The 24,829-nt window shown below is 54.9% G+C and overlaps 2 protein-coding genes across 5 annotated transcripts in view; one reads left to right on the forward strand and one right to left on the reverse strand.

The window, feature by feature from the left end:
* The first annotated feature begins 1,052 nt into the window (after positions 1–1,052).
* SLC25A47 (solute carrier family 25 member 47) lies at positions 1,053–8,592 on the forward strand. The gene is made up of 7 exons (XM_054448662.2): positions 1,053–1,154; positions 1,445–1,579; positions 3,963–4,006; positions 4,332–4,403; positions 5,393–5,575; positions 6,902–7,220; positions 7,538–8,592. The coding sequence occupies exons 2-7, from the start codon at positions 1,552–1,554 to the stop codon at positions 7,816–7,818; spliced, it is 927 nt and encodes a 308-aa protein (XP_054304637.1). The 5' UTR covers positions 1,053–1,154; positions 1,445–1,551; the 3' UTR covers positions 7,819–8,592.
* A 3,337-nt stretch (positions 8,593–11,929) lies between these two features.
* Positions 11,930–24,829, reverse strand: part of WARS1 (tryptophanyl-tRNA synthetase 1) — a 40,154-nt gene continuing 27,254 nt past the window's right edge. For all 4 annotated transcript variants that reach the window (XM_054448335.2, XM_054448338.2, XM_054448341.2 and 1 more), the window contains 5 exons: positions 22,884–22,984; positions 21,050–21,162; positions 20,542–20,715; positions 15,193–15,333; positions 11,930–13,163 (listed from right to left, as the gene is read on the reverse strand). In XM_054448335.2, coding sequence (XP_054304310.1) covers positions 13,002–13,163; positions 15,193–15,333; positions 20,542–20,715; positions 21,050–21,162; positions 22,884–22,984 — 691 coding nt within the window. In that variant the 3' untranslated portion in view covers positions 11,930–13,001. The remainder of the gene's footprint in view (positions 13,164–15,192; positions 15,334–20,541; positions 20,716–21,049; positions 21,163–22,883; positions 22,985–24,829) is intronic.

Raw genomic sequence — 24,829 nt, forward strand, 5'->3', positions numbered from 1 at the left:
ATCCTGCTGGCATTCCAGTCTGTGGGGCATTCATTTAGATTCTGTTGCTCAGCAGCTGTGTGGCCGAGGTACCTGCACAGCCTCCCTGAGCCTTGGTGTCTCCTGTGGGGATCTCACAGGCCTGCAGTGCAGGTCACATGGGGCATGCACTGAGTCCCCTTGAGAGCCCTCTGGGGCCTCCCCAGGCAGGCCCTGGATATCCCAGAGGGTGGGTTGTATGAGAGCGTCTGAGGATCACATCCAGCCCTGCCGCCCTCGTGGCCTTGGACAAGCCCCCTTTCTGGGCCTCAACGGCCCCATCTGTGAAATGGGGAGCACTAACACTGCGCTGTCTCCCTCCCGGGGCGATGAGGAGGATCCTAGAGCCTGAGAGTGAGGGGAGCTTGGCGAACTGTAAGGTGGGGTGCATGGGCGAGGAGGTCCCTGTTTTTACAGTGCCCAGCAGACAGAAGTAGCGTCTTAGTGGAGAGGTCTCCCCTTCAGGAGGGCCCCAGCCAGCTGGTTCAGAGGCTGAATCGGCAGCCTCTGTCCCTGGTTCATGTGGGCAGGGGGACTTGGTGGAGGCAGCCCTGGCCTTGGCCTCTGGGTCTGGGGAGACGCATTCCCATGGAGCAGACAGCAGGGAACCGGGGCAGCAGGAAGGGGCGAGAGCAGATGGTGGGTGCTGTTCCTGGGTCCCATGGAGCAGACAGCAGGGAACCGGGGCAACGGGAAGGGCGAGAGCAGATGGTGGGTGCTGTTCCTGGGTCCCATGGAGCAGACAGCGGGGAACCAGGGCAACGGGAAGGGCGAGAGCAGATGGTGGGTGCTGTTCCTGGGTCCCGTGGAGCAGACAGTAGGGAACCGGGGCAACGGGAAGGGTGAGAGCAGATGGTGCGTGATGTTCCTGGGTTCGGGGCTGTCCTCGCCACCCCCTCCCTCCCTGCCAACTGGAGCACCTTGAGGACAGGGACTGGCTCTCATTTGCCTGATTGTAGCGTCAGCAAAGGAAGTGTTTGTTGAGCGAATAAGTGAGGCAGCTTTGCAGGTTTCCCGGGCAGGGGTCCTGAGCAAATCCAGGGGAGTCAGGAAAGCCCAGGGGATACAGTGAAGGCCCGAGCTTGGACCTGGAGGGCGGGAGCTGTCACAGCCCCATCTCTGGACCTCCCCAGGAGGTGTTTGGATGTGGTGGGGCAGTGCCCATGCTCTCTGGACCTCCCCAGGAGGTGTTTGGATGTGGTGGGGCAGTGCCCATGCTCTCTGGACCTCCCCAGGAGGTGTTTGGATGTGGTGGGGCAGTGCCCCTGCTCTCTGGTGCCTGCCACCTCCCTTGCTCTCTTCTGTGTTTTCCTGACACCTGGGTCTCAAGGGCACTGGGACAAGGGTCCCGGGGGCAGGGAGGGAGTCCAGCTGTGTGCCGCGTGGCCTCAGCAGGCTCTGCTTCCGGTCCCTTCCCCTGCCGCAGGTATTTAAGGTCTGAGAGGGGCCAGCTGGGAGTTGTTGAGGCCACCCTGGTGGCACCAGAGCCCTCTCAGGCAGGCAGACCCAGGGCCTCCCTGCCACACCTTGTTCATGGATTTTGTCGCTGGAGCCATCGGAGGTAACAGACAGGATGGTGGGCTGTGCAGACACTGCTGCTCCTGGGGGTAGCAGGAGGAGCTGAGGTCCAGGAAGGTGCTGGGCAGCAGGGGGTGCTTTGAGAAGCCCCTCACTCCCCAGGATCTGCCAGGAGCTGGTGTGGGCCATGGGTGCCAGGAGCAGAGAGCAGGTTCCTGGGAGGCTAAGGCTGGGTGAGGGGTGCTGCAGGGCCTGGGGGGCTGCACTGGCCTGGGAGGCTCAGACAGGAGGCTTAGGGCAGGCTGGGGATGGGGCTGTGGTCCAGGCATGGGGGCTGCTCGGGAGGCAGAGTCAGGGAGGCTGGGAGTCCTTGGTATGGGGAGGGGTGATTGAGTCACTGGAAGGGAAAGAAGACCCCAAGTGAGGATCGAGAGGGCGGGGAGATGGGTAGGGAAGATGGGGCCTGGTCCTGCAGCAGGGACTGGAAGGGGCGGGCAGAGGACGGTAAGGGGCCTGGCGAGCTGGCTCTACCTGCCCCGCTGGGTATGTGCACCTGGCTAGGCCTCCAGAACCTGCTTCTTAGGCCAGACTCTGCTGGAGAAACCGTTCTCCCTCCTGGGGAAGGGCTCCTGGTGAAAGACTGATTCAGGGAGATAACCAGGCCCTGGGACACGGGCTCAGCTCCATCCTGTGGGCTGTGGGGGCTGTTTTGAGTGGGCACCCCTGGCCTTGCTGGTCTTGTGAAACATCAGTGGGTGGCGTCAGTACTTCTGGGAACAGCATGGGGGTTGGGAGAGCGGCCCAGCTCTGGCCCTGGGAGAAGGCAGGGTACCTGCCCCATTAACAGGCTTTTACTTTTTTTTTTTTTTTTTCTTTGAGATGGAGTCTTGTTCTGTCGCCTAGGCTGAAATGCACTGGCGTGATCTTGGCTCACTGAAACCTCTGCCTCCTGGGTTCAAGAGATTCTCCTGCCTCAGCCGCCCAAGTAGCTGGGACTACAGACATGCACCACCATGTTTGGCTAATTTTTGGGTTTTTAGTAGAGGCAGGGTTTTACCATGTTGGTCAGGCTGGTCTCAAACTCCTGACCTCAAGTGATCCGCCCGCCTCAGCATCCCAAAGTGCTGGGATTACAGGCGTGAGCCACTGCTCCCGGCCTCCATTAGCAGGCTTTCTCAGCCCCAGCTAGGTGCCAGCCTGGGGCCAGCCGCTCCCTTCCTCAGGGAATCTACTGGACTTGCCTGACGTCACACAGCTGGAAAGGTCTCCTGAGTCTGGCATCTTTCCTCCGGAGCCATGAGGAGGCCTAGGTAAAGGGCTCTCACTCTGTGCCTGGCCCTGGGTCACAGGGTGTCAGCCCTGGGCTGTGTCCTTGGAGAACTCCAGTTCTGGAGGTGGCGGTGGCATACAACAGCAGCGAGGCCATATGACAAGGGCTGTGCTCAACATGTTCCAGGCACAGAGGCAGCCCAGAGTACAGAGGCCAGAGAGGGCTCCAGAGAGGAGGTAGTGTTGTGGCAGGGCTCTGATGGATGAGTAGGAGTCTGGTGAGGTGTGTGAGGTGTATGGGAGAGTTAAGAAGGGTCATTCTCTCCAAGCCACTTGGTCTTTTGCCTTACTTCATTTATTCACTTCATTCTTTCATCCCACATATCTACTGAGTCCTGGGCTACAGTGAATAGGGTACAGTCCCCATGTGCCTATTGTCTTCCATTGGCCTTTACCACTGCCCCTCAGTGGAGAGAATGGTCCCCCCAGGGACCAGCCTGTTTCCTCTCTGACTTCCCTGTGGCAGTGCTGGGGCTTGGATGTTGACCCTGGCACCCGAGGCCTCTCTGCAAGGTGTGGACTCCTGGCCCTCTCTCTTCCACACACACTTGTGGTTCCAGGAAGTCCTGGCTCTTCACAAACCCCGGTGTGGGCTTCGGCTTCCCTTCTCCTGGCCTTTGCCCAGGATGTGCTTCCCACCCCTTCCACCCACACAGCCGAAACACAGTTACCGCCTGGCTCACAGGCAAACCCTCCATGGACTGACGGCTTGAGGGCAAGGTCTGCCTGGCTCAGAGACAGGGCCCAGCTAGGGTCGGATCAGACATTCTCTCAGAGCATGACGCCCGTGGGAAGGCCGGGGCATGTCGGCATGTCTTTGGCCCAAGGCAGCGAGGACGAGGCAGTCCTGGGCCAGGACTCAGGGAAGGGGAACTCGCTTGCAAAGGGCAGAAGTCACTCGGAGGCTCAGTTTCCTCATCTATAAAACGGGGGTGCCCTCGGGATTGATGAGACCTGGTGCAGACCAGAAGGGCCAAATGTGGGTCTGCCCTTGGGGGAGCCCAGTCAGCGTGCACCCTGCTTCTTCTTCCCTGCAATGGGGTTGAACTGCTCGCCGGCCCCACTCTCCTCACTGTGGGCCTCTTCTTTCCTTGCAGGCATCTGCGGTGTTGCTGTGGGCTACCCCCTGGACACGGTGAAGGTGCGGCAATAGCCAGCCCCACAACCATCCTAAGGCCCCTGCACCTGTCCATGGCCAGAAGACTTTCTAGAATGCTAAACAGACCCACCCTTTTCTTGCTCAAATGCCTTCAATGGCTCCCCATAGCCCCTGGGACTATGTCAGTCCCACTTTCTCACCCCTGCGCCCCAGGTTTCTCGTCTAACACAAGGCTCCCTGTCCCTGCTGTGCCCACAGTCCAGCATGGCTGGGACAATCAAGAGGGTGACTCTGCCCCTTCCCCAGGGCCTGCTGGCCTTGCCCTAGGCCTGGAGCCGCTCCTGCCTGAAGCCCACTTCTCTTGCAGGTCAGGATCCAGACGGAGCCGAAGTATACAGGCATCTGGCACTGCGTCCGGGATACGTATCACCGAGAGCGCGTAGGTCTGGGGCCAGGGGCTGGGTAGGGAGACAGGGAGGGGATGCTGGGCCTGCCTCCGCTGCCTAGCAGGTGATGCCGGGCCCCCTGCTGGGTCTCTGCTCTCTCACCTTCCACGTGGGAATAGTTCTGCCAATCTCATGGGTTCCTCTGAGGACTGGAGCCAGGACATCTGGCAGCTAGAGGGGCCTCAGAAGGAGGTTCCCACCTCCAGCAGAGGGTCTAGAGGTAGCGTTCAGGCCTTTGAAAGTTGGAGGAGAGACCCATGCACTGCATTTCTGTCTCCTCCAGACCGGGCACCCCTTGAAGGCAGTATTGGGTGGAGTCTTTAGGGTCTAGCTCAGAGACCTGTCTGGAGCAGGACTTGGCGACATTCTCCTATGTGGACTTGGGGCTTGGTGCAGGCCAGGGGCTAGCTTGTGAAAGCAGCAGCGGCAGAACATGCCGTTACTAGTTCATTGTCAGGCCAGGCGTGGTGGCTCACGCCTGTAATCCCAGCACTTTGGGAGGCCGACGCAGGCGGATCACCTGTGGTCAGGAGTTCGAGACCAGCCTTGCCAACATGGTGAAACCCCGTCTCTACTAAAAATACAAAAATTAGCTGGAGGTGGTGGCAGGCGGCTGTAATCACAGCTGTTCAGGAGGCTGAGGCAGGAGAATCGCTTGAACCTGGGATGCGGAGGTTGCAGTGAGCTAAGATCGTGCCACTGTACTCCAGCCTGGGCAAAAGAGCGAGAGAGTCTATCCCCCCCAAAAAAAAAAAAAAGTTCATCGTCATCAAGCAGCTGCGCTGGGTTGGGCCTGGTCTTCTGGCTGTTCAGGTCCCCCCTTGTGACCTCCATCTTACAGCAGAGGAAACTGAGGCCCTGAGGCCGTGAACGACCTTCCCGAGGTCGGACAGCAGAGTGTGGAGCAGGGCTGAGTGTGGGCTCCCTCGGGTGGCTCCTCCTCCTGGCGGGGCCCTGGCCTGACCTGGATCCTGTCTGCTAGGTGTGGGGCTTCTACCGGGGCCTCTCGCTGCCCGTGTGCACAGTGTCCCTGGTATCTTCCGTGTCTTTTGGCACCTACCGCCACTGCCTGGCGCACATCTGCCGGCTCCGGTACGGCAGCCCTGACGCCAAGCCTGCCAAGGCCGACATCACGCTCTCGGGATGCGCCTCCGGCCTCGTCCGCGTGAGTAGGGGCAGCCAGGGTGGGGAAGGCCCAAGAGACACTGCGGGGTCTGAGAGGTTATCCACCCTGGCAGGTGGGGAAACTGAGGCTAGATGAGGGCAGACACTGGAGGCCATGCATGGAGCCAGGGGCTGTGGGAGAAGAACTCGCATCCAACCTAGGCGGGGGTCGCTGCTGTCCTGCCCAGCATGGCCACCTCGGGAAGGGGGCTGTGACCAAAGGGACTCTCCCTGTCACAGTCAGAAGGTCACCTAGAAGCCACCATGGGGAGCTGAATAGGCAGGTCCCGGGTACTCATGGCTCCAGGCACGGAGATGCCTGAACATAGTCGGCCATTGCTGGATGCGGGCATTTCTCCATCCTCAACTGTGCATGGAGCACCTGCAGTGCCCGCCTGCCCTCAGGGAGCCCTCACTCCCGCAGGGGAGGCAGACTTCTGCACTTGGTGACAGCATGGAGCCAGCTGGAGCAGCCCAGCGGCTGAAGGCCTGGCCCAGGGGTCCAGATCACCAGGCCCAGCTCTCAGCTCTGATTCTCATGAGCTGAGCAACCTTGGGCAACCAAGGGAGACTCTTGGAGCTTCTGTCTCTCCGTCTGTAAGAGACATGATGAGAATTTAGTGAAATCATGAGTGTAAAGCCCCCAGCGCACATATGTGGAGTCTGACATGAATGAGTACCCACAAAGTGGCAGCCAGTATGTCTAGTGATTTTTTTTTTTTTTTTTTTTTTTGAGACAGAGTCTTGCTCGGTTGCCCAGGCCAGAGTTTAGTGGCACCATCTCCGCTCACTACAACCTCTGTGTCCCGGGTTCAAGCAATTCTCCTGCCTCAGCCTCCTCAGTAGCTGGGACTACAGGTGCGTGCCACCAAGCCCGGCTAATTTTTGTATTTTTAGTAGAGACGGGGTTTCACCCATATTGGCCAGGCTGGTCTCAAACTCTTGACCTCGTGATCTGCCTGCCTTGACCTCCCAAAGTGCTGGGATTACAGGCATGAGCCGCTGCGCCTGGCCATGATATTATTTTATTGCTGATGTTATTAAATACGTTCTTGAACCTAGGTCACGGACATTTTCTTACACGTCCCAGGAGAAGCCTGGCAGGCCGTCCTGGGAGAGATGTGGCTGCCGAGGAAGCATGGGCTTTGGCATTGGGTGGGCAGAGCTGGCTTTGGGCCCCGTGGCCCCCCAGCCCTGGGCCAGCCTGCAGGGTCTCAGGGTCCAAACTCCTGAGGTCACCGTGGGCAACATGAGGCCGGTGGGAGGCCAGGTCCAGGCTGTGGGCAGAGCCACAGGTGGCTGACCCCTGCCTCCTTCTCTGCTCCAGGTGTTCCTGACGTCGCCCACTGAGGTGGCCAAAGTCCGCCTGCAGACGCAGACACAGGCGCAGAAGCAGCAGCGGCGGCTCTCGGCCTCGGGGCTGTCGGCTGTGCCCCCCATGTGTCCTGCGCTCCCAGCCTGCCCAGAGCCCAAGTACCGCGGGCCACTGCACTGCCTGGCCACGGTAGCCCGTGAGGAGGGGCTGCGCGGCCTCTACAAGGGCAGCTCGGCCCTGCTCTTACGGGACGGCCACTCCTTTGCCACCTACTTCCTTTCCTACGCCGTCCTCTGCGAGTGGCTCAGCCCCGCTGGCCACAGCCAGCCAGGTGAGCAGGGGCTGGAACCTGGCAGGGAGGGCAGCCCAGAAGGATGAGGCCAAGGTGAGGTTGTGCTGCCTGCCAGTACCCGAGTGGGGGCTTGAACTTGGCCTCCTGCCTCCCAGAGTGGGCTCCTCAGTTCTCCCAACACCAAGAGTCAGGACAGACTTGCTGTGTCACAGAGTCAGTGTGTGGTCGTGGACAAGTCCCGTTCCCCTCTCCCAAGCCAGTTGCAAATGAGGATGGGCTGGAAGAGTGAGTCCAGGGCGCACTGCCCTGGGCGCCCCGATCAGGCTCCCAGTCAAGGCACTGTGGTCTCTCTGCAGATGTCCTGGGCGTGCTGGTGGCCGGGGGCTGTGCGGGAGTCCTGGCCTGGGCTGTGGCCACCCCCATGGACGTGATCAAGTCGAGACTGCAGGCAGACGGGCAGGGCCAGAGGCGCTACCGGGGTCTCCTGCACTGTATGGTGACCAGCGTGCAAGAGGAGGGACCCCGGGTCCTTTTCAAGGGGCTGGTGCTCAATTGCTGCCGCGCCTTCCCTGTCAACATGGTGGTCTTTGTCGCCTATGAGGCAGTGCTGAGGCTCACCCGGGGTCTGCTCACATAGCTGGTCCCCATGCCCAGTGGCCCACCCACCAGCAGCTGCTGGAGGTTGTAGTGGCTGGAGGAGGCAAGGGGTAGTGTGGCTGGGTTCGGGACCCCACAGGGCCGTCGCCCAGGAAAACGAGGAGCCTCCCTGCAGTGCGTCGGCCAAGGCCTGAGCTTGCCCTGCCCAGCTACTGACCTCAGGTCGAGGGGCCCGCCAGCCATCAGCCAGGGTTGGCCTGGGGTGGCAGGAGCCAGGGAGAAGTGGGCATCTTTGATGAGAGCATGAGTCGCATGGAGTCAGTTGTTCATCCCAGCTTCCCCATGGCCCCCGCCTCCCATGTCTTTGAAGCACCCCTCCAGGGAGTCAGGTGTGCGCTCAGCCACTCTCTGCCCCATTCCTAGACCCTCGCCCCCACCGCTGTTCCTGTGTCTTCACAAGCTGTCCCTTACCAGCAGGGGCTTCCCACAGGCTGGGGGCCTCGGGGCGGGGAGCAGGAGCTGGGCTGGCACCACGACTGAGGGCTCCCGGCCTGGCTTCTTCCCCACAGCAGGCTGCTCCGAGGGGGTGCTGCTGGGACTGCCATGCCCACCTGGCAGGGGCCCGGGGTGGCCGTCCTCACCTGGTTAGGGAATTTGGGGTGAGGTTCCTCAGGAGCCCTCACTCTGCCTGTGGACGCTGCACCTGCCACTTAAAGACCCCAAAGACTCTGTTGGGAACTGTTGTCAATAAAATGTTTCTGAGGATGTTCAGGGCTGTGGCTCCATGGCCGTGGGCTGACCGTTCCCTGCCCCCAGCAGCTCTGCACCCTGTAAGGCCTGCCCACCTGTCCTGGGAGGTGCAGGGCTGTGGCCTTGTCCTGTTCCCTTCCTGCTGGATGAGCCCTCGAAAACTGAGCTGCCGGTGCTCCCACTGTGCAGATGGCCACACTGAAACCCCGCCTGGCACTCTGGCGGGCTCCACCCTCTCGGCCTTCTGGGCTGTGGGGCCTAGCCTATGGCGCTGAGTCCTGCTGCAGGGGGCTGTTTAGCAGGGTACTTACTGTTCTCACCAGCCCATCCCAAACCCACCCGCTTTCTGAGTGAAAGCTGGTTCCAGCCAGGCCCTCCCACCTGCCCTGAATGTGAGTTCCCCCTTCAGAGGGGGCTGCCCGTGGGAGGGTGCCAGGCACCTTGCACAGCTCACCACAGCCGCCTGACAGCTCCAAGAGGGAGGGGCCTTGCCTGCAGTCACGCGACAGGGAGGGGTGGGTGGACTGCAGCCGATGCCTCTGAGGCTCCAGCACCCCCCTCCTGGCATCACGTGGCTTCCAATGATGGGGGCTATCAGGGGCTAGGGTTGGCGGGTTCAGCGTGAAGCCACCGGGTCTCCACCACAGCAGCCCTCTGGCAGGGCCGGAGGCCACCTGCATTGACTATATTCACTCATGGACACCGACCTTGACTGTCTGTGGACTGAATGCTGTCCTGTGTTCTGCCGAACAAAATTCTTCTGCTCCCAGAGTAAGGGGTGGAACCCCTCTTGTTACACCAGTCCCCATATGTGTGGTGCTGTGGGCACCTGACCTTATGCCCTGTGCCCTCTGCCAGGAACACCCTCCCACTGCTCTGCCTGGCTGGCTCCACACCCCAGGCGCCACCTCCTCCAGGAAGCTCTCCCTGCCTGACCAGTGGGCTGCTCCCAAGCATCTCTTGCTCTGCTCCCTTGGGGACCTGGTTGGGTGTGTGGTCACTCATCTGCCTCTCCCCGGCCACAAGAGCCTGCGGGCTGCGCAAGGACTCCACCTAGCTCCAGGGCTGCTGCACAGTAGCGGGTGTGGGATGAATGAGCGAGTGAATGAATGAATGAATGAATGAATAAGTCCTGCAGTAGATTCCGGGAAGTGTGTCCAGCTTAGGAGTTGCAGAGGCTGAGATGTTGTGGCCAAATGCTGGGAAAGGGCAGGCGCTAACAGGTTTCCATGGTTCATCAAACACTGACCCCGGGACCATTTTTGTTGAGAAGACCCCACCTGTTCGGCCTTGGCAGGAGGGTTCCTGGCAGCACTCCTGGCCCGGCTCTGGCAGTGGCTGCACTCTGGGAGGTGGGGGCCTTTGGCTCTCCTTGAGCCCGTGTCACTGAGCAGCTGGCTCTGCGTGTCACTGGGGAGGGGTTTGCAGGAAAGGCCTCTGTCCTGTTTTTTTTTTTTTTGAGACGGAGTCTCGCTCTGTCGCCCAGGCTGGAGTGCAGTGGCATGATCTCGGCTTGGCTCACTGCAAGCTCCGCCTCCCGGGTTCACACCATTCTCCTGTCTCAGCCTCCCAAGTAGCTGGGACTACAGGTGCCCACCACCACGCCCGGCTCATTTCTTTTAGACGGGGTTTCACCGTGTTAGCCAGGATGGTCTCGATCTCCTGACCTCGTGATCTGCCCACCTCGGCCTCCCAAAGTGCTGGGATTATAGGTGTGAGCCACCACGTCTGGCTGTCCTCACTGTCTTTACAACCTCTATGGTAATGACCAGAGAGTCCTGGGCCTCAAGGCCCAGCCAGTGTGACCCTGGGGAGGGCACATCTGCTGGTGCTGCAGGCGGGCACTGGGGGCCAGAGGCAGGCCTGTTGCTTGCCGAGTGCCGTCCTGGAGCAACGAGCTGTTCCACAGCCACCCGTGTGCTCAGCCACCCTCCTTCCTGTCCCTGCTTCCCCACCCAGTGCTGTTTTGTGTGCTTCTCAGGCACCATCTCCTTTCAGGCAGGCTCAGCTGGTCTCTCCTCCAGGCTGGGGGCCACGGGGCAGAGAGACTGAGCTGGGTTGGCCCCACATCTGTCTGACAAGTGGACATTACCAGCCAGAGCAGGAGTGCTCTTCCGGCAGAGCCTATAGCACCACGGTGGTGCAGGCACCCGGCCTCATGCCTCATCCCCAAACACCCATGGGGCCACTGCAACCTGTCCATCCTAATCCAGACATGCCCCTGTCTTTCAGGGAACATTTCTCTCAGAAACCACTGGTTTTTAGCAAAATGGGGGAGGCTTGGGAGACGTGTGGCTCCCCTGTGTCCTGACCAGCAGTGGCCTTGGGCAAGTCACCTGAGTATTGGACCCAGGTCCAAGCCTCCTAAGACCCTAAACAGGAGGCATCACTGCTTTTTACAGGGGAGGAGATGGAGGTCCTGGGAGGTTAAGTGACCCGGCCAGTCACACAGCCGGTGAGGGGAGAAGCTGGTCAGTGTTGGCTCACTCCTCCATGGGGCCAGGGTCTCACCAGGGCCCTGCCAATAGATGCCGTGGCTGGGTGGACAATGACAGCAGCAGCTGTCACTGACTTCACTTGTCACCCCTCACTGCACTTGCGTCACAGGTGCAGTAGAGCTACAAGGAATCATATTAGTTGCCCAAGGCAACAGGCTAGTGAGCTACGTGGCCTCTGTGGGTGGCTCACCCCCACTGACCATAGCCAGCCAGGTGAGCAGGGGAGGGCAGGGGTGGGGCCCAGTCCAGCAGGAGTCGAGACCAGGAGAGGAGCCTAGGTGAGGTCATGGTGCACATGGGTACCTGAGTGGGACTCGAGCCCAGGCCTCCAGCCTCCAGGGTGGGAACCTTAGTTCCCTCATTTGTAAAATGGTCCCTCTGTATGTGTGTGGAGAGCACCAAGAGTCGGGACAGACTTGCTGTATCAGAGTCACCCTATGGCCTTGGACAAGTCATGTTCTCCTCTCCTAAGCCTCAGTTTCCCCACTTGCAAAATGAGGGTGGGCCGGTAGAATGAGCCCAGGGCTCCCTTGCAGCTCGGCGTCTGCCCTGGGCCTCATGTGAATGGGGCCCGGCCTGGCTCCCAGTCACTACACAGCACCACCAAGCACCCCACGGCCAGCCCCTCCTCTGAAAAGCGAGGACAACTTCTGCTCGCATTCTCCATCAGCTGCTGGACATGAGAAATGTGTGAGAAGGAGCCCGCACCAGGATGCTGCTAAGGGCTCTCCCAGCACAAGCCCATTCCTGGGAGCTGTGGCACAACACCATGGGGTTCCTGGGACTGTGCGCTTTCATCCCCAAATTTTGACTCCAGCAGACTCAAGGTCATCCACAGAAGGGTGAGGGGAGGGGTCTCTGCTCCCTCCTCAGACGTCCCAGACAGAGCACAATGACAAGAGCAGGAGGCAAGGAAGTTTATTTACTCTACTGGGTGACAGGAGGGCAGAGTGCTCCAGAGGAGACCCAGATACATCAACCAAGGGCTTCCCTGAGATTTGGCTTTGCTCTTCCAGGCCTGCATATGGTGCGTGATGAAATGAGGCCTGCCTAGACACCTGTGAGGGCCTCGAGGGCTGCTGCCTCGACTTTCTCCCTAGCTAAGTCCACCCGTCCAGGGACACAGCCAGGGCACTGCTCTGTGCTGACTTCCACTGCAGCCAAGGGTCAAAATGAAGCACCTGCAGAGGCCAGGACTCCTTGGCATCGGACACAGTCAGGGGAAAAGCCACCCTGACTCTGCAGGACAGAGGGTCTAGGGTCATTTGGCGGGAGAACACTGGTGTGCCAAGGGAAGCGAGCATGATTTCTGGAGTGGAATACATGCATGGTCTGGAGTTCAGTAAACTGGAAAGTTTCACCCCTAAGTCTTACTTTAATCAAAATTGCCCAACTCTGTTCAATCTTCATTGTTAAAAGCAGCTTTAAAGCTGGGTGATTTCTTAGTCAAATGTATAACAAAGCTTTTACTTATCAATTTCTTTTTGGGAGGGGGCATGGGCCGAAATACATCTTGTGCTCAATAAACCTCCCCACATCAATATTTCAAAGCACTTTCTAGGTTACAATAATGACATTTCAATTCCATATATGCATACATAGAAACATATTTTTAAACAGAGTGGGTCTTAAGAGTATACTTGGAAACCTTGGAGTCCTCCACGGACCAGAACAGGGTGGCCCATGGACTTCCAGCCAAAGGCTCCACTCTAGGGCTGCTTTGGGGAGAGACTCACAGCTGGACTTCTCTATCTGACCATGCAATGTCAGCCAGCACCAATTACCCACAGTGCTTTGCCCATAAGAGATAGAAATAATGGAACTCACAGGAAGAAACAGTATTGATAACATACACAGGCTTACAGAGACCAGTCCCAGTAATTACCATGAGACAGAAGCCTACGGGTGGCGGTGCTTTGACTGGGCTGGGATTATTGATTCATCACTTCTTTTATAAGCATATGTAAAACGAGTGCTACTGAAAGTCGAAGGACAGCTTCCGGGGAGTCATGAACTCTTTCACTATCTCGTCTGTGACCTCCTTGCGCCGGGCCTGGTGCTCTGCTATCAGGGGTTGCAGAACCTCTATGAGTGCCTTCTTGAGCTCACCGGTGAGCATGGCTCCGCTGGTGTAATCCTGCCCGGAGGGAGACAGCCACGTGAGAGATGGCTCCACATGTCCTGAGCGGCTCCTTCCTGCCTTGGGCACCAGCTCAGCCCACACCACCCATGCAGAGCCTGGCACGTGGGTGGCACTCAGAAGTGAGATCTGTTGTTACCACAACGATAACCTATACCTTCAGCTACACTTTTCCTAAAACGGCTAGAAACCTGGCTCTGACGGTAGCCATGACTTGGTCTCTTACAGTGAAAGGGCCAATGGGGAGGGCAGTCCCACCCCTACCGACGCTAGGGGCCATTCCCCCAGGCACTAAACAACAACAATTCCTGGCAGCCTTATGGTTTCTGTAAAATCTTGCCAATTTTTTTTTTTTTTTAGACAGAGTCTCACTCTGTTGCCAGGTTGGAGTGCGGTGGCATGATCTCGGCTCACTGCAACCTCCGCCTCCCAGGTTCAAGTGATTCTCCTGCCTCAGCCTCCTGAGTAGCTGGGATTACAGGCGCCCGCCACCACGCCTGGCTAATTTTTGTATTTTTAGTAGAGATGGGATTTCACCATATTGGCCAGGCTGGTCTCGATCTCCTGACCTCGTGATCCACCCGCCTCAGCCTCCCAAAGTGCTAGGATTACAGGCGTGAGCCACTGCGCCCGGCCAAATCTTGCTAATTTTTTCTTTTTCTGATTGTACTGCATGCTCATTAAGCAAATTTAATAAAGTACCCAAACCACAAAGCAGCAGCAAAGTAAAGAAAAATCACCTACAAATTGCCCACCTAAAAAATGCCCAGAGGTGGGGTCTGCCGCTAACATTTGGTAAATTTTCTTTACATTTCTTTCCTTGTGCATTTCATTTAAACATTGTTAACTTCTCCCTGAGTTTTCATTTGGTATCCTTTTTTCACTATCATAGGCATATTTTCCTGTGTCACTAAAACTTTTTTTTTTTTTTTTTTAAAGAAATGAGGGTCTTGGCTGGACGCGGTGGTCACGCCTGTAATCCCAGCACTTTGGGAGGCCGAGGCGGGCGGATCACGAGGTCAGGAGATTGGGACCTTCCTGACTAACACGGTGAAACCCTGTCTCTACTAAACATACAAAAAAATTAGCCGGGTGTGGTGGCGGGAGCCTCTAGTCCCAGCTACTCGAGAGGCTGAGGCAGGAGAATGACGTGAACCCGGGAGGCGGAGCTTGCAGTGAGCCGAGATCGTGCCACTGCACTCCAGCCTGGGTGACACAGCAGGACTCCATCTCAAAAAAAAAAAAAAAAAAAAAAAAAAGAAATGAGCGTCTTGCTATGTCGCCCAGGCTGGATTTGAACTCCTGGGCTCAAGGGATCCTCCTGTCTCAGCTTCCCAAGTAACAGGGGCTACAGATGTGTGCCACCATGCCCTGCATATGAACACTTAAAATAGTTCATGCCTGCACAATAATCCACCCTGTAACAATTCTAATTTAACATTTCCTCTGTTGTACTGAGTCTGTGTTGAACTTTTTGCTATTATCATTTTTAACATCTTTGTGTGGAAAGCTTTCTCTTGTTCAGGATTATTTCCTTGGAAAAAAATCTAACAATGAGAAAACCTGAGGAGAAGCTCTGAACATTTTTGGGCTCTTTGTACCCAGTACCAAACTGCTTCCTGAGGCTGTGCTGATAAACACTCTGCTCACATGAGTGTGCCTTGAAGCGTCTGCTTCACAATCACTGAAAATAGTCAGTGGCAACACAAAAGCCCCTACTAATTCTCTACTGAACTGTCTTAGCTTTGATCACGTTAACTTATATTTCTCTGATGACTAATAAAGCAAGACTGTTTTGTGTGGCTCCTAAATGAATAGTAATTTGTATCTGCTCTTTCGTGATTTGTTCATGAGGCTTCTGAGCCCAGGTCTAAAAACCATGAGGGCGACTCTACTCAGTTTTCACCTTGTTTCAGTTGAGCACCTTCGACCAACCCTTCAGGCCCGGCTGTTGGAGCCTTCCAGGCCCCATGGGCAGGAGTGGGTGGCTGGAGGCAGCTGTGGGACCTTGGGGCTCCCTGCTCACCTTCCTGATCTGCTCGAGCTTGTCATCATCCTCGAGGAAGAAGGTCAGGTACATGAAAGACACGTCCACATCACAGTTGCCCCCAAACTGCCTGTGCTCCTCGATGGTGTCTCTCCCTCCAGAAAACGCATGCTTATTGACCTGCACCAGAAGAGGACACAGACACTCTCGTCAGTCCTGCTCATCCTGTGCCTGGACACTGGCTAGAAGCCCAAGTGCGGAAGTCAAAGGTGTGAGTGCTGTCAGATTCTGGACCAGGGGAAGGCCAAGGCGCACAGCCGGTGGGGGACCCACTGCTGTTCTTCCTGTGAAGCTTGGGTGTGAGCTACCGTGGGGCTCACTGCAGGAGAGGTGGGGGCAGATGAGCTTTGAACCTCCTCATCCCCGGAGACACAGGAGAATAGAGTTGGGAAAGCCAAGACACTGATTGAACTGAAACCTGGGAGAGACAAGTTCCTCAGGTGACAAGCTTCAGAAAAAGGATGGGTAAGGCCAGACATGGTGGCTTGTGCCAGTAATCTCAGCATTTTGGGAGGGGGGAGGATCGATTGAGGCCAGGAGGTCAAGACCAGTCTGGGTAACTTAGTGAGCCCTCCTCTCTGCAAAAAAAAAAAATAAAAATAAAAATAAAAATAAGGAATTAGCTGGGGTGGTGACGTGTGCACACAGTCCCAGCGACTTGGGAGGCTGAGGTGGAAGGATCGCTCACACTCAGGAGTTTGAGGTTATAGTGGACTGTGAGTCCATCACTGCATGCCAGCCTGGGCAACAGAGCAAGACCTTGTTTCTAAAATAATAAAAACTAAAAAAAAAAATAAATAAATAAAAGAAAAAGGATGAGTAAGTCATCCTCAGAGTAAGGGAGATGGCAGGAAGGGCAGCCTCTCTTAGGGATAGGTACTGCAGTGTTAACGGGGACAGGAAAGCAGTGGCCAGCCCCCCACAGAAAGCATAACAAGAAGGCACAGGGTAAGGCAGTAAGGGAAGGCAAACCCATGAGAAGTGCGCAGGTAGAGGGGCCTGCAGGCAGGTCTCCACTTACAAACAGGCAACACTGTCAAGAGCTGAAAAACTCAGAAACGCAATTACATTTAGGAATTGTTAAAGGTAATCACGGAGTAATTAGGGCTAATAAAAGCCAGAAAAAATACGCAAAACTCCTTCAAAATTCTTTCAGTGAGCATCTGAGAAAATGTCACCCTAATTTTTTTTTTTTTAGATAGGATCTCTAGTCTGTTGCCCAGGCTGGAGTGCAGTGGTGTGATCATGGCTCACTGCAGCCTTGACCTCCTGGTCTCAGGTTACCTTCCTGCCTCAGCCTCCTGAGTAGCTAGGAGTACAGGTGTGTGCCACCAGCCTGGCTAATTTTTTGCTATTTTTTGTAGAGACCAAGTTTTGTCATGTAGCCCAGTCTGGTCTTGAACTCCTGGGCTCAAGTGATCTGCCTGCCTTGGCCTCCCGAAGTGCTGGGATTACAGGTGTGAGTCACTGTGCTCGGCCCCTTAACTTTTTTTTTGCCACCATGCCTGGCTAATTTTGTATTTTTAGTAGAGACAGGGTTTCACCATGTTGGCCAGGCTGGTCTTGAACTCCCGACCTCAGGTGATTCGCCTGCCTTGGCCTCCCAAAGTGCTGGGACTGCAGGCATGAGCCACTTTGCCCAGCCTTAACATTTTTTTAATGGGAAAAAAGGTGGGCAGAGTCAATAAATTCTAAGTTGTTATGTTTAGTAAGTCTCCTTAAAAGAATTCCAGAGCAGCCGGGTGCAATGGCTCACACTTGTAATCCCAGCACTTTGGGAGGCCGAGGCGGGCGGATCACCTGAGGTAAGGAGTTTGAGACCAGCCTGACCAACATGAAGAAACCCCGTCTCAACTGAAAATACAAAATTAGCTGGGCGTGGTGGCGCATGCCTGTAATCCCAGCTACTTGGGAGGTTGAGGCAGGAGAATTGCTTGAACCCGGGAGGCGGAGGTTGCGGTGAGCTGAGATTGTGCCATTGCACTCCAGCCTGGGCAACAAGAGTGAAGCTCCATCACACACACACACACACACACACACACAGAATTCCAGAGCAACAGGAGTGAAACTCCATCACACACACACACACACAAAATTCTAGAGCAGATTCCTAACTAGATAAGTTGGGATTGTGCAAACGGAGCAGACAAGTGTTGGGGCAAAGGCGCCGGTCTCCATTTTGGCAGGGCACTGCTGAGAGGCTGGGCAGGGAAAGCAGTAGTCACGGGAGAGGCTCAGGCAAGGCCCATGTGAGGGGCTGGCGCGGTGGCTCATGCCTGTAATCTCAGCACTTTGGGAGGCCAAGGTGGGCGGATTACGAGGTCAGGAGATCGAGACCATCCTGGCTAACACGGTGAAACCCCGTCTCTACTAAGATACAAAAAAGTAGCCGGGCATGGTGGCGTGCACCTGTAGTCCCAGCTACTCGGGAGCCTGAGGCAGGAGAATGGCATGAACCTGGGAGGCGGAGCTTGCAGTGAGCCGAGATTGTGCCACTGCACTCCAGCCTGGGTGACAGAGTGAGACTCTGTCTCAAAAAAAAAGAAAAGAAAAAGTTATAGAACGAAAAACTATGGAAAGTACCAATAAACAGGAGGAAGAAAAAAATCACCTAGTAGTGGTGTCTCCTAGCATCTAAGTGCCTGATGGAGTCACTGCTATGTGGTGGCCACAGCCCTCCCTGCTGGGCCTTGGGGAAGAAGCTCCAGTGTCAGGAAGAAAGTCTGAGAACACAGGTCCTGGACTCCGGGGGCAGTTTGAAGAGGATATTGAAAGGCCAGTTCCCAGACCTTTATCTGAGAGGAGAACGAGGAAACTGGTGTCTGCTGCATGTTTTTCAAGATGTGCTGGCATCACCACCACCTGCACACTCCCCCTTCCCAGGCTTGTCCCATGGTAGGCACACAGCAGATGTGCCATCCATGGAGGCTGTTTGGGTTGTGACATGCATTTTATCCCCAACAACCCGATGACCTTTGTAGTGCTTTCTCTATCTTACAGGTGAAGGGAATCAGGCCCAGAGTGTCAGGAACCTGCCATATGTGACAGGGATTGGCAGGACCAGGCTGGCTCCTGGGACATCAGGCTTCTGGGTGGAGCTCGAGAACTGAGTGGCTCAGTTCTGCCTCCTTGACGTGACCAGTCCTCAGTGATGCAGGAACCAGCCTACAGGCCTGACTTACAGGAAAACAGATGGAGGGCCGACTTGGGGATGGGTACGGAGCACTGCTGCCAGCAACTAAGATGATGGAAGTGGGTGACCAGTGCGATTCTGTGTGACAGGAAATGATGCTGAATGGACACGACTGGCTAGGGTGGTAGTTGGGATAAAGTTAGATAACACAGGCTGACTGTGTGCAGGTGGCAGGTACTCACTCAGCAAAGCCACCTGAGTCGTCAGCACTGTGCTACTATTTTTATTTTTTTAATTTTAGAGATGAGGCCTCACTGTGCCACCCCAGCTGGGGTGCAGTGGCTATTCACAGGCACAATAGTAGCTTACTGCAGCCTTGAATCCCTGGGCTCAAGCCATCCTCCTGAGTATCTGGGACTACAGGCACGTGCCACTACCCTGCCTGAACCTGTTATTTTTAGGAGGAGGCTGGAGCAGATGTGCCCTCTCTTCTCTAGTGTGGAGATTCTGATTTTGGAGCTGAAGTCGGGCATGGGGATTTAGAGTGAGGGCCTGGCTGGGCCCTGTTCTGCCCCACAAGAAGCCTGCAGGCCTAGTGACCGTCTGTAGGCCTCTGTGTTTCCTGACCTCATGCTAACTGCTCACCTCGAGGGCTCTGCTGGTCCCTAAGTGAATGATAAATGTTCCAGATCCATAAACAAGTTTTTCTTTTCTTTTTCTTTTTTTTTTTTTTGAGCCGGAGTCTCACTCTGTTGCCCAGGCTGGAGTACGGTGGTGCAATCTTGGCTCACTGCAACCTCTGTCTCCCAGGGTCAAACAATTCTCCTGCCTCAGCCTCCTGAGTAGCTGGGATTATAGGTGCCTGCCACCAAGCGTGGCTAATTTTTGTATTTTTGCTAGAGATGGCGTTTCACCATGTTGGCCAGGCTGGTCTCGAACTCCTGACCTCAGGTGATCCACCTGCCTTGGCCTCTCAAAGTGCTGGAATTATAGGTGTGAGCCATCACACCTGGCCATAAACAACTTTTTCAAAACAACTTCTCAGAAGCAAAATAAAACAGAGGACTTTTCCAATGGCGCTTCCCTCCCCACTCTGCACTGTGTGCTCCGGAAGTTTCGGCCAGAAGTGAAAGGGAAAGAAAAGTCTCCAATTATACCAGTTTCCAAGTGAGTGGGGAGAGTTGGCGGAGGGCATGTCTTAGGAAGTTTTGATATGAAAGGCTTCCCCATTTTCAACCAGAACCTGCTTGGGACTTTCCAGAAGGGTCAGGGGCAGTGACTCAGAGGGCATGTGACATCCCTCAAATACAGTTCCCAGCATTCCCACTGCAATCTTCTAGCCTGCAAACACACACTTGATTCCAAAGAAAATGTCAACTGCTTTGTGTAACAGTGAGGCAATTATATATACACTGGCAGTTTAGGAACCAGGCAACAGAACTGGGGCCATGCAAAATAAGGAAGCTCAAACTAACTTCTCCTTTTAGTTTCTCTAGTGATTTGTCAAATGTTTGCTGAATGCCTGCTGCATGCATCCCTCCCGGGGCCAGCAGGACTGTCCCGTGGAAGGACATTTCTCAGTTCTGTGTCTCTCAGTGAGAACACTCTCTGGGAGAAAATCAGCTCCTAACCCCTGCTTGGTAATGGCTGCTCATGGCCAGGAGAGCAGTGCTGCTGATTCCCGGTGGTGGAAACTTGGTCAAGTGGCTGGGCTTCTCTAAGCCTCATCATCTCATCTTTAAAGGGAATAGCACCACCACCTCCCAGTGAGAATGAAACATGAGAAAACATAAATAAGACACGGGGTCCAGCCCCTGGAACACAGCTGATGATGAGAAATATACACAAATCTTTTCCATTATTTAATAACATCCACACTAATTATAACTTTAAGGAAATTGCCATGACTTTGCTTGCAGAACAGTTATGGTAAGAAAAGCAGAAAAGGAAAAAAAGAAAAAAAATTCAAAATTTTACCTACATGAAAGGACACAAAACAAATTCACCTGATTCATGTGGGAAGGACAGGCTGCCTTGAGTTCTGTAGGGAGCATAGTTGGCAATCCTGGAGTTCAGCATTGCTACGGTGGCTGGGTGGCTGAGGCCCAAAGCACTGTGCAGTGGTGTGCGTGCGTGTGCCCCCCAGGGCATGTTTCTGCTCTCACTGGCTGCCCTCTGCCCGGGCCACTGCTCACCTTGGTTTTGATCTGCTTGGCCGTGTCGGTGAGGAAGATGGAGGAGTTGGGGTCGCTGGCACTCATTTTGGTCTGGGCGCCCTGCAGGGCGGGGAAGAAGGTGGAGTGCAGCAGGGCTGGTTTAGGATAGCCGATCCTGGGGGCGACGTCCCTTGTCATTCTAAAGTAAGGATCCTGTGGGGAGAGTAAGGACCCTGATGAGGGCGGCCGGAAAACATGCCAGCTTTCAGCCGTGAGCAGTCCCTGTGAGCATCTTCACAGAAGGCTCTCATGCTTCCAACCAAAGAAATTCACTCCCTCCTCCCCTTCATATCTTTTCCTTTTTTTTTTTTAATTTTACTTCCAGTTCTGGGATACATGTACAGAACATGCAGGTTTGTTACATAGGTATACATGGCCACCCTGCCTGGCTGCCCGGCATATCTTTCAATACCTCTCCCCGCTGAAGAGTAAGAGGAACCTGCTATCAATGCCCCAGACTTAGAGAGCCTTGGTTCTGCCTGCTGACCTGGTCGATGGCACATGGGATAAGGCACTGGATGTCTGTCCTGTCTCGGAAGATCTGTGGGAATGAGTTGCTGAAGGAGGGAGCAGCCTGGATGGCAGGAAAACTGATCTTCCCTGAAAATGAGAAAAAGTATTTTTACACGTGAGATGAGTTCCTGTTCTGCTTAGTTAATAAAGGAATGAACAAAAACAGGTTTTCTCCCCATTATAAAATAATCATTAAAGAAAATCTAAATGAAATACAGAAAAAGTAGAAAGAACGAGCTGTATAGTTGCAATGTGTCTCATTTCATCCATTTTCTTTATATATTTTACTCTATGCATTTTTGTTGTGATTACACTATATTTGGTCTTTTCTTGGCTTTTTCTTTTCCTTTTTTTTTTTTCTCAGAAGGAGTCTCGCTTTGTTGCCAGGCTGGAGTGCGGTGGCTTGATCTCAGCTCACTGCTACCTCTGCCTCCTGGGTTCAAGTGATTCTCCTGCCTCAGCCTCCCGAGTAGCTGGGACTACAGGTGTGTACCACACCCAGCTGATTTTTTTATTTTTAGTAGAGATGAGGTTTCATCATGTTGGCCAGCATGGTCTCAATCTCTTGACCTCGTGATCTGCCCACCTCGGCCTCCCAAAGTGCTGGGATTACAGGTGTGAGCCACCACGCCTGGCCTTCCTTGCCTTTTTCATTGTAATGACTATCCATGTTGTTACTAAGTATATTCTATCCTGTCAATGTATCATATTATTTAACTATTCTCTAACCATTGGGCATTCAGGCCGTTCCACCTTTAATTATCAGAAGTTATGATGAATGTATTTTGGTATTTAAAAGTTTTCAGTGTTTTGGATGTTGTTGCTGTTGTTACTGTCATTAGTATTTGCTTAGACCTGCAGAAGCAGAACTTTTGACCTCTCTATGGCCCCTGACAGGTGGTGCCACGCCAGCCCCCACTGAGTGGCAGTACCCAGACCGTTGGGTGAGCTCAGAGGTTTCTGGGCCCTGGGCATGCGGCTGGCCCAGCATGACCGTGATGCCGTGGAGCACACGCCGCTGTGGCTCTGGCTCCAAGCAGGGTGAACGCTCCTCACGGACAGCCCCGGCAGCACATCCCAGGGAGCTGTCTTGGCTGGCAGCTGACTGAAGGCCTCAGAGGCCTGCTAGGCCTGAAGCCATGCACCAAACATGAAGTAGAGGAGGGGATCAGAAGGCCCAGCCACAAGTCTCAAGGACCAAAAGTCTAAAAGTCTACAAAGCCAGTGCATCTGAAAGACACGTGGAGATTTACGGAGAGGGCCATGAAGGCATGCACGTGGGAGGCAAACCATTTGCACATCTGCTGGGGTGGAGCCGTGGAAGGAGAGCAGGCTCCAGAAGACCTCGAGTCAAGCCCCTCATCTTACATGTGGGGACACTGAGGCCCAGGGAGACAAAGACTCAAAGGCCCTCGCATGGGCGGCAGACCCAGCTGTTCTTCTCCATCACCCCTGGGTTCCATCCAAGGCCACCCTACACTGACTGGGGTCCCACCAGAACTGTTGGAACTCCAAAGTCATCCTTAGATTTTTCTTTCTTCTAAACCTTAAGATGGGTGACAGGAGAGGGACAGACTTACATCCTGAAGTGCAGCTTCACCCAACCCAGAGAAGCTGCTCAATGCATTACACTAGCTAGTCAGATTCCAGGACGACGACGACCCACCCACGCCTGGGTGTCCTACTAAAAGAGACAGTTGCAAATGCTAATATCTCAGAGATATTTAAACCAGGCATGTGTCTCCTCCAGAACTCTGCTCCTTTTTGAAGGGTGCAGGGAGTGGTCCACAGCAGCAGTGGCCCCTTACCAATGCAGTCGCTGTCAGTGAAGCCGAAAATGCCTTTCACTTGGTTGAAGGTAACATGCTTTTGAATCTTCACCACATTTTTGTAGAAACCTGAGCTCATCCTGCAAAGACAATGAGAATGAAATCTCAAACGGGAGGGCGGCCTTCACTGAAGGCAAAGTCACAGTTGTTAAAATTGGATGCCAATGAGTAGTGGCATGGGCCAGACTCGGGGCCACATTGTGGTCAACACATAAGCACCAGGAAGGTGCCAGGAAGTCATCTGTAGGCAAAGATACCTGCATCAGGCAAAGCAGACACACGTTTACCTGTGGAGTTGATTGGGAAAGGCAGAAACCAGTGTGAAACCAACGTGAAGCAGACATACGAACAAGGCAAAAACACAAGCAGATTCAGAGACTCGCAGCTAGCATGAAAAATTTAAATTCTGCCAGGGTCAGCAGTTCAGTGGGCTGTAGAGCTCAAGTCTGGGAGCCCCCAGGAGCTTCTTAGTTGAGACATACTGTGTTGTGGGAGACCATCTGCTTGTTGTCGGATGAGCGTATGGATAGAAACCCACGGCCCGAGAAGGAGGAAGGCCTGTCTCAGTGCAGCTGGTCCTCCTAGCCTCTGGCCACTGCTCCCCACTGCTGTTTGGGCAGAACTGACCCTATCCACAACAACAGGGCTAGGCCACAGTGGCTGATTCAAGCAACCCAACTCTCTCTTCTGGATGGTGAGGGGTGTGGGTACCAGGCCTGAATCTGTGGCAGCCATTCCGCTACCAGAGGGAACTAGGCTGAAGAAGCAGCAAACACAGTGGGGTGTAGGAGTTTGGCAGAACCCAGAGTGGCTTCTTTTTTTTTTGGTTTTGAGACAGAGTCTCACTCTGTAGCCCAGGCTGGAGTGCAGTGGCATGATCTTGGCTCACTGCAACCTCTACCTCTTGGGTTCAAGCAATTCTCCTGCCTCAGCCTCCTGAGTAGCTGGGATTACAGCTGCTCGCCACCATGCCTGACTAATTTTTGTATTTTTAGTAGAGATGGGGTTTCACCATGTTGTCCAGGCTGGTCTCAAACTCCTGATCTCAGGTGATCCGCCTGCCTTGGCCTCCCAAAGTGCTGGGATTACAGGTGTGAGCCACCACGCCCAGCCAAGTGGCTTCTTATATTGCATCTTTGTATTACTATATTCAGTAGCTTTTCCTCTAGGCCCTACCATGTGTCAGACACTACGAGGGAAAAGGGGGAAGGCTGGTGTCTTTTAAGTGTTTGCACCATGTGGAGGAGCTGTGTTAGGTGCTGCATATGTGTCAATACTACTAAAATCCCCTTCAAAGTAGTAGCATTGCCTCCACCTTACAGTTAAAGACTAGGCTCAAAGAAGTTCAGGGTCATAGTCACAGGCCCAGTGAGTACAGGGGCTGGGATCCCAACACAGATTCACCTGGCCCCAAAGCCTATGCTTTTCTCACCACATCTTATCCTTTAGAAGAGTTTAGACTTTTGGGACAGGGCGGAGAACTACTGAATGTCTTTGTGCAGGTGCGGTGGGGTGTCAGGAGTGCAGGGACACTGGCCATTTGTGCTGGGCGAAGCACAATGCTGGGAGGCCTGTTACGGTCAAGGTCAGTGCCAAGGTCTGTCCAGGTTGAACAGAGGCAGCACGGGAGGGATGGACTGTGTCTTTCGCCTAGCAGCCGGCTGAGTTTCAGGCCCTGGAGGGCACTGGAGAGGGCGGGCGCAGTACCATGAAGGGGCATGCCAGGAGAACCCAGCATCTGTGTCACCCACTCAGCACAATGGAAACAACAGAGAGCAAGAGCACAGCCAACAGCAGCACCGCCTGGGAAGATGCGGCCTTTGTCTTCCTGCCAAGCAAGCCAGGAACACCGCAGGCAGGGAGGGTCCCTCCTGGGCACCGCAGCAGGCCTCACAGCCAGTAACGACAGCAGCTTTCTGTCACCT

The sequence above is a fragment of the Pongo pygmaeus genome, chromosome 15 (assembly GCF_028885625.2).
Source record: "Pongo pygmaeus isolate AG05252 chromosome 15, NHGRI_mPonPyg2-v2.0_pri, whole genome shotgun sequence".
Lineage (NCBI taxonomy): Eukaryota > Metazoa > Chordata > Mammalia > Primates > Hominidae > Pongo > Pongo pygmaeus.